Source organism: Sphaeroforma arctica, assembly GCF_001186125.1.
Source record: "Sphaeroforma arctica JP610 unplaced genomic scaffold supercont1.235, whole genome shotgun sequence".
Taxonomy (NCBI): Eukaryota; class Ichthyosporea; order Ichthyophonida; genus Sphaeroforma; species Sphaeroforma arctica.
This window is the reverse complement of record NW_014040323.1, coordinates 69,527-82,098: the sequence shown is the minus strand read 5'-3', so window position 1 is coordinate 82,098 and position 12,572 is coordinate 69,527. Positions and strand designations below refer to the sequence as shown.

At 42.5% G+C, this 12,572-nt stretch overlaps 2 protein-coding genes across 2 annotated transcripts; both read left to right on the top strand.

Moving 5' to 3' along the window:
* Positions 1–2,090: 2,090 nt before the first annotated feature.
* Positions 2,091–3,645, top strand: SARC_04283 (hypothetical protein). The gene has a single exon (XM_014301901.1). It carries the CDS (start codon positions 2,120–2,122, stop codon positions 3,272–3,274), a length of 1,155 nt encoding a protein of 384 aa, XP_014157376.1. The 5' UTR covers positions 2,091–2,119; the 3' UTR covers positions 3,275–3,645.
* Positions 3,646–7,169: 3,524 nt separating this feature from the next.
* On the top strand, positions 7,170–12,490 carry SARC_04282 (hypothetical protein). Its single transcript, XM_014301900.1, has one exon. It carries the CDS (start codon positions 7,231–7,233, stop codon positions 12,184–12,186), a length of 4,956 nt encoding a protein of 1,651 aa, XP_014157375.1. The 5' UTR covers positions 7,170–7,230; the 3' UTR covers positions 12,187–12,490.
* The last annotated feature ends 82 nt before the right edge of the window (positions 12,491–12,572 follow it).

Here is a 12,572-nt window from a genome sequence, read left to right as displayed (position 1 = left end):
GTGTTTTGAAGGACGTATATTTCCATACATATAGTTGTGTAACTTCGCAAGTATGCGTGAAAGACCCTGTAATTTAAACTATACCAAATAGGACGAAATAACATCAAAAATTACAAACGCACACGTTGGACACTCTTTTTGACACTATTGTAATCGGGTGATACCCGAAAATCGCTTTTTCACAATACATGCCAGTTCGATATTTTGTCTCCTGAGCGCATCCTGGTCACAGGAGACGTTGTCACATATCCTGCCATAAGAGATATTGTGAACTTGATAATTCACAGGCACAAATAATTGTTCACACCTATCAATAGTATTGTCCTTGAGCTTTGTTACCATTTTCAGAGCTATCGTACCAGTAGTATAGCGTCAGTTGCAATTTATCATGTTTGCGCTCGATGCATGTTGACGCGTCTATCAAGAGCGTCAGACAGTGGTCGCAGAACCAAAAGTCAGACTTAGTGGTCGCAGTCTTAATGAATCACCAAGATTTATACGTTCAACCGTTACTACTACTGATTATTTATCATAGCATTTATTTCTATTTATATATACATTTTTATTTATGGTTTTTTATGTTTCATACCATTGGTTTGAAATATAGATAATATGCGCATATCATAGCCTTTATCCAAATATTATAATCAAGGCTAATTGGTTTTTTAAAAATAAATTAATAAATAAATAAATAACACGAATATGCGAGGATGTAGCAGACGAGCTCATTATGTACCTCATTTTTATTGATATTTTAGGCTCATGTCCCAGAGACCTAATATGTAGACTCCCAGAGACCCAGACGTCATGTCGTCATCCCACAGTCCGAAGTCGTCCCAGTCCCCAGACAAGAAGTGATTGTTTTTCCTCCTTTTTGATTCATTTGTTTAAATATATATAAATATATATATATGAGACAACGAGGAGAGATTTTTGTATTCCCCTTCAGTTATTTATTTACAGTCTACAGAGTGCACTCGCAGTTCACAACACATTATGCACAGACACTAGAGTCCTAGACTGACCACAGGGCACAGGCGCATAGCCAGTTACAGCCACACTGCAGTCTACAACGCTACACTGTACATACAGTGCACACTGCTTCACTCAGTTCACTGCAATCTGCATATGTACTGCACACATCTGACTCTGACAGAATCATCATCATCATCAATAATGATGGTGTTCAGTCAAGATTGTGCATATGTATACTGTTTTTCTTTTTACATTTTAGTAAAAAATCATATATTTTATAAAAACCATTTTGCGTGAATTTTAGTCGCGCGCTTGGATACTATAATATATTTATAAAAAAAATATAGCCGCTCTCGCGGTATGTAAATACTAAATAGTTGAATATTGACGGACGGTTGCGGGTCGGACCATAATGGCTTACCCCGGTAACCGTAACGGCCGAGCCTAACTCCCTGAGTTTCTATGTAACTACTCTCCTCTACTACTCTAGAGAGACCTCTCTAGCTCTATTAGAGAGTAGTAGTCTACTGACTTCTGAGACTTGTCTGAGTCGAGCAATGGATCCGGTATTACAGGGTGACATTTGTCATTTAGGGCCAGAACGCCAGAGATGATCTGTCATCTCACTATCTTCACATCTGATGGCTGATGGATAAAAACCTTTTGTCAACAACAGCAGTTGTTAAGGAGGATTTAAATTTTTATTTTAAAACAAGTTGAAAAAAAGTTTAAAAAAATGTAACTAAAATAAATATGTGAGTAATGTATCCAAATAACTATTTATCTGTATGTATTTATATTGTTTGGTTTTTTTAGGGTAAACAAATCATAGCCTTCAGAAAATTGAACAAAGAAATGAAAAATTAGGTTGGATTCGTTTTGTTTTAATTAAAAAAATGTAGTACAAAATAGATGATAACTTTGTGATGTTTATTTAGGGGTCTTCAAAAGCAGTTTTAAATAAAGTTGTATACTTCTTTTGGACGAGCTGCGGTGGACTCGTGGCGGACGCAAACTAGTAATAATGTATTCGTGGTCAACTGGTCATCTTCACTTCTTGATTCTCCGCACTATAAAAGTGCACCTTCTCTTATTCTTTCTTATCATTGTTTTCTATTCAATTTTATTGTGTACATAATACAAGATGCTAGCTGATATTTTTACTATCGCCGTCTCAATTCTGCTACTCGCAGTAGCAGAGGCGGCTCTTTACCCCCAGCCTGTGACCAACAGTTGGGCCAAGAGACCTCTTTATCCTCCCATTAGGACCTCTGGTCCGCGGCGCTACGCCGAAGAGACAAGTGTTTATTTACAAGACATCTGCTCCACGACGTGTGTGGCAGAGATTAACGAGTCGGCATTCGAAGAGCAATACTTAAATGAATCGGTATTTGGAAGAACTTATTGTGGCTTCGGCTACGAGCTCGATGAAGAGAAGCGCGACACGTACATTGCCGCTGAGAGCTTCGAAGACTGCCAGGAAGTATGCTGCAAGAAGATAGAAGCAGAACCGGACACCATCACTTGTCTCTACCACGATTTAAGAGCATCTGGGGGTGAACCTGTGTGCGCAAAGTCCAACCAGGTTGTTAACACCGATCTAAACTTTCAAAAGACGACGAAGTGTAGTCAGGATCCACATTGTCCAGGTGAGTATTCATTCTGCGGCAGTGTTTGCTGTGAAGAAACTGGAAGTAGATGCAATGCGGAGGGTCAGGAATATGCCGGTAACTTGATGTGCGTATACTATTCTTTGGCTCAGATCGAGAAGGAAAGAGGATGCAAAGAATCGAACAATTTCGCATTCGAGAAGACTATGACAAACTCATTCATGCCAAGAAGTGCTTACAGCTCTTACAATTCATACGAAAGCAAATGCACCAGTGATGATGGCCAGCCGGCACTTGAAGCTGAGGCAATACGTCTGAATAATGCGGAATCAATATTTTGCGATATTGACACCCCTGCCAGTTTCTACTGCCCATACTCTACAGCGTCGACCCCGAGCTCAATAGCCATTGACAGAATGTGCGCAGCATACGAGCAGTACATCGAATACTTTGGACAAAGTAGTGAAGATTCTTGTGACGCCATTAACGCGTATGCTAAGGAGAGCGCAATGGCTGACAACAATTTGCCCGCTACTTTCGACAACGACGAGGGAAGTGAGGAATATGAACGCACCGTTGAGGAGCAATTCGCGCAAGTGAAGGAAAATGGCTGTCTATATCCTTTCGAATCTGGGTTCATTTGTCCTTATTTCTGTGGATACTCTAGCATGGGAGATTGTGAATTCTAAGGACGGAGTCAGCGTTCTACTTTTGTCATTAGATCGCAACTCACTATAAGAAAAACCAACATTTAACATCGAAAGCCGTGTAAGGTCTTTTATAATTCACCATTCGTATGCAACAAGTTACAAGTCACATTCCTGTGAAAAATCAGGTGTGCAATGTTAAGTGTGCTGAACCACTACCCCTCACAAATTGTTCACACCGGGAGATACGCCCGGGGATTTTAATTTAGCGAGACCTTGTCAATCAAAATAAAAGGCTGATCAACTAAAGTAAACGGTATAGAATAAACTGTGGAATCTGGAATAGAAGATATTAGAAAAACAAACCGCAATATAGAAATATATATATATATATATAGAATATATTAAGAAAAACTATAATATATATATATATATATATATATATATATATATATATATATATATATATATATATATATATATATATATATATATATATATATATATTATAAATAAGAATAAGAATAAGAATAAGAATAATATATTAATATATATAAATATAAAATTAGTATTATATATTATTTCACATACGTACATATACATATATGTATGTGTGTGTCCTCTATAATTACATGTAATAAAATGTATATAAGTTTGTATTTATTACATCCAGGGCATTTAGGGCTCTTATTAATGCCAAAGCAACATCTTCGCTTGACGCCGTACCACGTGTCTTTAGGACCTCCAATGTAGTTGAAGTCATCACTTGTACCGCACGATGGACGACATATACTGTGCCATATTTGTCTGCATACGATGCAGACTGGTACCTCATTTTCAGGTACAGCCCAAGTGTGTGAGAGGTGCTTAAAGGCTATGGAAGATGAGAAGGTAGGATTCTACCCCCACCTCTATTTTATAGGGGACCCCCTCCCTCGGCATCCCTGCTGTCACCTGGGTCCACCTAGCCACAGACATGCACCATCACCAAGTTGGCTACTGAAGCTGGGAAATATCCCTTACCATCTCTAGTGTCCACGGGTATGATCTATCTATACTACCTCTCTCCATATCCCCACCTAGGGGTAGGCATCTAGATCATTTTCAGGTACAGCAGGTTCTCCACAACGTATACAACATATGTATTGCTTTAACCATGCGCTAGTTATTGGTTTGATGTTTTGTTTCCCGACGATAGCCACTTCTAGTGGTGAACGCTGTTCTGCGAAAGGATGCACTACAACGCACCCAGTGGGTGGTGTACACAAATGTGCTGGTTGCGATCGAAGTATGCATGCCTTTGGTGAGGGGTATAGCTCAAATATTATCGGTTACTGCCTGTCTACAGATAAATGCCAGCCACCGAATGACATGTGGGAGTCTGGTTTCACTAATAACAGACAGAGAGCCAGACGAATTGACACAAAACGGACCTACAACGAGTGAACCAGGCGGATCGAAACCACAGTCGACGCCAAAGCAGGATGAATCGTCTGGTATGAAAGGAATATCTAGTATGATAATAGATAAGCTCACTGTAGGTAAGAAGAAGAAAACATATAAACAGACTGTATTATCAAAGGTGAGCTCCAATACAACAAAAAGAATCAATCTAACAAACAAAGATAAAGGTGTCATCGTGCGTACAATCTAGAACGCGGAATACAGCTTAGACCTATCATGTAAAGACAACTATCGTAAGGGATAAGAAGGTTCATGGAGTCCGGAGAGAAGATACTCAGTCAGTCTTATGAGGTACATATAAAAAAGAAATATCGAGAAAGGAGAGGAACACATCACGAGCTCGAAAAGCGTTTGATTGAGTGGGTCAGTAAGGTTAGAGAAGCTGGTTTTAGTGCAAGTCAGGGCTTGCTCGTCACGAAAGGGAAGGAGTATTTAATGAGAGAGCCTAGAATTCCTCCTGGTGTGACCCATACTCCCATAGATTGGACCCCGAACCTGATGGTATGAAACTGACCCAGACTTGTTTAACCTCATTATATGTCCAAATATTTGCCAATCCCGGGAACTGGACATATAAAGAGGACTGTACATAATAAAAATAAATAAAAAAATAAAAAAACAAATACAAAAAGTTGCTAAACAATTATTTATAAAATACAAAATGGGAAGAAGTCCGAAGTGTCCCAACCTTCCGTCGCCCGTCGGTCATCAATTCGTCATCCAAACTCTAATGACTAAAAAATAAAAAAATAAAAATACACCTGATTACAACCATTCACGTTTACAACCCATTTTTTGGTTATATATTTATGATTGACATTGTTGTTTTATTCTTATAAATATAATAATATTTATAATAATAGAGCATATACACATGGTAGTAGCACGTTGCCTATTTGTTTCAAAACAATCGAAAAATCAACAAAGGCTCTTTTGTCTCTAAACTATAAAAACTATTTAAAAAAAAAAGAAAGGCTGTATTTACTATTCAAACCGCCAGCCCCGGACTAAAAAAAACTCGAAATAATTTTTTTGACTCATGTGGATAAATTGAAATTTCATTGGTTGTCTCAATTCATTATGTATTGAAAAAATATTTTCATGGGTTCGACAATTTGGAAACAATCCAAATATTCAAAACAAGTTTCGGTTCAAAGCAATTTTGGAGGGCGAGTCTCAACTCTCTATTGTCTATCCTACCCATCCGCCCAATTGGACAGGTCTTCGAACAGCGGATTTTGCCTCTTAGATGCTAGTAGCCGGCTGTTTTGCATAGCCAATCATATTTTAGAAACAAATATTCAAAAACCCACAGCGGTCCCATGTCCATAAAATGAAACCCCGATGGACGAGGCCCAAAAAGGATGAAACGGCTGCCCAATTGCGAAAAAAAGGGTAGGATAGACAAGTACGGAATAATCTAAAAAATAAACTGGTAACATGTTACTGGACTATGTATCGCGGTGAAATTTGATCAAAATCTATTGGTCTATCCAAAATAGAAATCAATTTTTGAAAGTCTTTTTACCCATTCATCAGGGTGATTTTCAAATAATTGGGTCCCCGAATCGTTTGAAAATTTCATAAGTTATGAAATCCCATTTTCGCAAAATGAAGACTGTCAAAGAGAATTCTTCAGACCGGTCAACAATCAACAACTGAACATAAATACGTGTTCTTGTTTGTTTTTTATTAAAAAAACATGAGTCATGAGTCATGACCCAATACATTTTGCGTTTTAACGTATAGACATGGAATTGATATAGGTTTACGTTTTACTTCGGCCAGAGGCCGAGACACAGTAAATCGACAACACATGATGGAAATACATCGATATAATATATAAATTTGAGAATTACATATTAAAGTTCAGACAAATGCTCAGTGATGAACTGATGATCGTGTTGACGCAGGTGTGAGGTGTACCTATTTATCAACTTCAGCTAGGCACTCACTACGTTTTCAAAGTTGAGCGTAACAGATTCCGTCCTATACGTAAGCATGGCGAAACAACTTCAAACAATCAGCTAAAGCCAGTCGGACCCACCTACGGCTATGCATTCGGAAGCACACCGCTTCGCACTCTGTTTCACAGCAACCGCACATATGTAATTTGTGTATTTATACACATTGAGTCGATTATCACACACACACACACACAAACACACACACACACACACACATATATATATATCTATCTATATATTTATATATATATCTATATATATACCCACACACACATACATACATACATATTCAAGTATACCCGTGTGTACACATACACACATATACAAGTACACACACACAAACACACACAAACATACACACACATATATATCGTATATATATATATATATATATATCGTTGTCTATATAGTAGGTATATATATNTATATAGTATATATATATATATATATATATATATATATATATATATATATATAAATATAAATATTTTTAATATATATATATATATAGGTATATACATATATAAATATATATAAGTAAATACATGACATATTCGGAGTTTGATTATGTACGCACCCTTTCTCACGCCTTCAAGGCCCCCGGAAGTCAGTTCTGGTAAAAGTGCAGACATTTTGTCATACGTATACCACCTGACTCGGCGCTTCGCAGCTGATGACACTGACCAAGATACTTATGTACAAACGAATGAGCATTTCGACTATCGTAGCGGCACAACATCAACACACACACAAGAGAGCTATGAGTGCGAGACCTTTGTGGATCACGAGCAGTACTGGACGAGTCTGTCTCGCATGATATGGTTCATTATAGGCGTCACAGCCCTAATTGTATTCCGCAAGTGGGAGCCGCTGGTACATCGGTCGTACGCCATGCCGTTTGTGATTAGCGCGTGGTTTATCTTAGATGGCTTCATCTTCACCATGTGTGCAATTGATGCAGACTGGGTGTGCTCGTATCCGTCTATGCTGATTAGATGGTTAGGTATATACATGGTGGGGCCTGTTTACTGCCTTTATCTGTGGCACCAGACATTAGCATACAAACTAGCCCTCATGAATGTACAATACGCTACCAACATACCTCAGATAGAGATAAACCTTCCCGCGAATTGGCAATCAAGTATAGCACGACAAATACTTCTTCACAAAGACCAAGACTGCGATGTATTCGATGTAAGTGGTAGCTCTGAGCATTGGAAGGAAATCATTAGACGCCAGAGGGCGCGGACGACTACTAGTGATAGGACCGTTGGTTATAGCAGTACAGGATCTAAGATATTTCAGGGGCTAAGCCGATCACCGCCTCTGCGACGGTCACACAGGAACAAGCGCCCGTACTTGAGTCAATCCGTGAAAGAGGACGGAAAATGGGCCGCCAGTGGGGCCAAGAGTGACGTGGATGCAGAGGAAGGTGACGGCAATACCAATAGGAAGAGGAGTCTGGTGCATAGAACTATGAGCGATGCAGCTGTGTATTTCGACAAACGCAAGCATCTGGCACGATCCATGTCCCGGCAGAGGTCGTATGAATGTGACCGGCGAGGCGAGTATGCGCATAATGTGCTCAGCCTAACCCCACAGACCAGTCCCACCATTGATGGGAGTACTAGTGGCAGAGGGGGCGATAGTAAGGAGACAGTCATTCGCAGAAAAGGTGGATTGTATAATAGTAACGGTGCCAGTCAGTGTGGTACTATGTCCGTGAATTCGGGGTGTACGAGGCCCGATAGATCGCCAGATGTTGCGCATCGACTGTCCGTACCGGCAAATGCAGCCGGGGTTGTGAATTGCGGATGCCCTGCGTGTGGGCGTGTGAATGTGTGCATTGGTGATTCGTTTGTGTGCGAGTGCGGCATGGCTGGTGGTGCGTGGTCGGAGGAGGCTGAGGGGAACCGTGGCAAAGAGGAAGGTGGGGGTTCACAGCTGGGTTCGGGTGCATACAAATACGATGGTGCCACAGCACATACGAATAAGCACAGGCATACGAATGTCATCGCTGACACTCATGCCAGTACAAATGCGGAAGGAGATGGTGCTCAGATGGGTGACAGTAAGACTATGGATACTTCCCTGAGTGGTGAGTATGTAGGTACGAAACCTGCGAACAGCTGCCACAAACACACTTGTCGAGATACGTGTACGTGCGAGAATAATGCACGTGTTAATGTGAAGGTGGAGTCCCTGAGTATGGTTGAATTGCCGCAATCCCGCCGTCCAGTTAGTATGAGTGATTGTGAGCATCGAGACTCGGACAAGAAGAGCATTAGTTTTATGGATGACAACCATACTGGTCAAACCAGCACCGACCCTGGTAAACACCAACAGGACAAGCACAGACCAAATCAACCGTACCAAATACAAACCGAAGGGCAAGGGGAAATACGTAGTAGTATGGCACGGTCAGACTTCAGTACTACCTATGGATCACCACGGGATAGAGATATCGGTACAATGTGGGACCACGAAAGTTCCATGGATATCGTACTGGCGGGAGAGGAATACGAAGATGGGAACCATAACGACGGCGACCACGAGCACGAGGACGAGTCTGAAACGGTCTCCGAGCCTAAACACGCACAGGTTAATGCGTACAACCCCTCAGACAGTTCAATAGCGGCGCTCTCGAGAGAGTCCTATGTCGTAGAGGTCACAGACAGTGACGAAATAGACCCAGACGCGCCGTGGTTAATGCGGCACTGGCAGTGGCTGATGAACTGGGCCACAGTTGCAGCATTCACGACTATTGCGGGAACCCTGCACTTCCTGCCTATGTTCTTTGTGGTGGACGCGGAAGCAGTCGCTCAGTCAACACAGGAGCGGTGTCTGGAGACCCGTATCACGGATCCCAGTCTGTGTCTGACACACACAGGGCAACAAATCAACAATTACATGTTCTTCGTATATCTGCTGATTGTGGTGGTCTCAGCAGTGCCTTATATTGCTATAGTCAAGGACGGCTACTTCCAATCTGTCACGACGTACACGTACATGGTGTGCATGGGCGTCGACGTGGTGGTGAATCTCAATACAGTGATGGATTTTTGGTCGTCGTCGGACAATAGTATCGGTACCTATGTCATGGATCTGTCATATTCCTTACCGCTGCTTGTTGTGCCGGTTATGATGGCTCTGTGGATGCATTACTTTCTGTTCAATCCGGATTTAGGGGATATCTTTGGCCCCATGGGGAATTTTGGTGACATCCACATGCTAAACCAGACGGAGCTCCACGAACTTGCCATCAAAGCAAACGGCGAAGGGTACCATGACAGCAGCCACAGCGATGTCGACCAGGCGAACGGTATTGCCTTAATGGGTAGAAGTGCTGTAGGGCTTGGCTTAGGGAATATGCAAACAGGACAAGGCTCAAGTGGGATGGGAAACCGTTCCAGCATGAGCGCATCGCGCACGTCCATCCATTCAGTACCGATGTTTACTTCCGGCCCGCCATCGGCTGAGTCCAGGAAGGGATCGTACATCAGCACAAGCCACAGCGTCAAGACAACGACAAGTAGCATCAATAGTACTACAAATATAGGCCCCACTGCGAGCATGAGTGGGAATTCTTTGGGACACTCTATACTGCTAGCCGGCAGTTTGTGCGCAGCTAAAACGCTGGAGGAAGATATTGGTAGTAGTGATGACTACGATAGGGAGTTGGACAAATCAGCCCTAGAGGGGCCCAATTACACGACTAAGCGCAGTTTATCGGAGGAAACCCCGGCTTCAATAAGAAATCCGTCGCAGGACAGTCAGGAGACGGGTGAGGCGTATGATCATATGGGCGTAGGGCTGGAAACGAGTACTCTGAATTTCCCGGCTGTGCGGACACGAGGCCAGGGGCCGCTCAGAGACATGCATGCCCAAGAAAGTACGCTTGCGTTGGGAAGCGATGAAATTGAAGACGGTGGTGTGCAAGACGATGGGGAAGAGGACAAGCATATGGGTGTGGTACACAGGTTTGTGGAGGCTATTAAACGACCCTTTCGTAGTGGGTTCGATGCCTCCGGTGGTCGGCACACACACCTTGGAGCATCCAAGCACATACATATTCCGCATGTTTTGATACATGGCAGTAGGGGCAATGAAGATAGGGGTGATCATCAAACCGCCGAAAGTTCCTTATATAGACCTAGAGTGGGCGTTGATACGAGTCATGGCGCGGTTAAGGAGTTGCCGACCCCGGATGGCGTATCCCATTTTGGGACTGGTACCAATATCAACGTGAACACCAATAGTAATACCACTACATGTACTGACACTAATACTAACACAATTATGGGAAGACGAGATTTCCTTAGGACCAAGGAGAGCTTGTTGGTAGATCAAGCATTGAGAACACCTCCTGTCCAACCCCAAATTACTAATAACCATACCACGAACCATACACACAATGGTAGTAAACGCGAGAGATTGAGACAGACTATGGCCCGAATTTCCGATTGGGGAACTCACAGCCCACATACAGCGAGGCGTTTTGCCCGTACTAGTGCTAGCTCAAACACCCCCCAATATGACGGGAATGATACGATTGCATCCCCAAATATGAATGCCAATCCAAATGTGAATTGGAATATGCACGGAGCCGCCAGTCAGAATTTTGTTTTAGGCGCAAACGAGCGTGTGCTTTCGTCCTCTCTTACGGTGTTACCGGCTGCGCGGTTCAATCTGGAGCTGGTCCTGAGTGACCCCATATTGAGGCAAGCATTGCTGGAGTATTCCGTTAGCTGTTGGAATAGTGAGAATTTGTTGTGCTACGAAGCAATCATCGAGTTTGAGAATATGCTGAATAACACCACTGTGTTCAACGCGACTAGTAGTAGCTTGGAAAGAGTTTTAGCGCTGGGTTATACCATGGGCGGTATGGGCCAGCTAGCCTGGCCTATCGCACAGGTAACGGAACAAGTTGAGGCCAAAGCGAAGTTGATATACAAGAACTTTATTGCTCCTAATGCGATCATGTCGGTGAATATATCACATGAGGCTCGTGGTAGGTTGATCAAGGTGTTTAGTGATGCACAAGCATTGAAAGCGAGTGTGCCTCAGCTGGCAAGGATCAAAGGTTCGAAGCCTAATTCTTCTTCTGGGAGTGTGGTGGAGGCTCGGCCAACATCCAATCAGATTGATTCTGTGGATAGAACGCCTATTGACAGAACGCCTAGCAGTATCGCTGGCACACCCACTGTCAAACCGAAAAGAAATTCGTTGGACCATACGGACAGCAGCACCTCGAATATGGGCGATGCAGGTACCCACACCAATAGTAATAGCACTACGATCACGAACAACAGTGTCAGTAGTAGTAAAGGATTGGGTGTATCATCTCCGCGCAATCCTCTGCTGAATTCGAAGCTCTTCTCTGAGGTGAAGGAGATAGTGGGCGATTTCCTGCTGAATACGATCCGTTTCGGGTTTCGGTCGTCCAGCCAATTCAAGAAGTGCTTGGACGCGTACAGGAAAAGGCGGGAAGCACTGATGCGCCAGCGACAAGGGTTGTCATAGAGTCAGGTAGGAGCAACATGGATAGTTGTAGTTTTGGATTGCCATCGGTTCCTGGAATAGAAGTGAACAATCATATGTACTCGTAAAAAAACATAGCTGTGCATGTATTCAAGCGCATTTGTAAATACATCTACCCGGACGAAGAGTAAGATTTGAATCGCCGATGGTAACAGACTCGTGCACGACTTTAGAATGTGCGCAGGAGGTTCGATCATGCACACATGCGCACGACGCACTAATTGTGAATTATACACATAACCAATAAAGAGTGCCAGTGAAAGACTACTGTATGTAGTATACCATCGCACTACGTATTGTAACAGTTATACGGTTCTCTTATATATATATATACAAACACACACACACACACACACACACACACACAC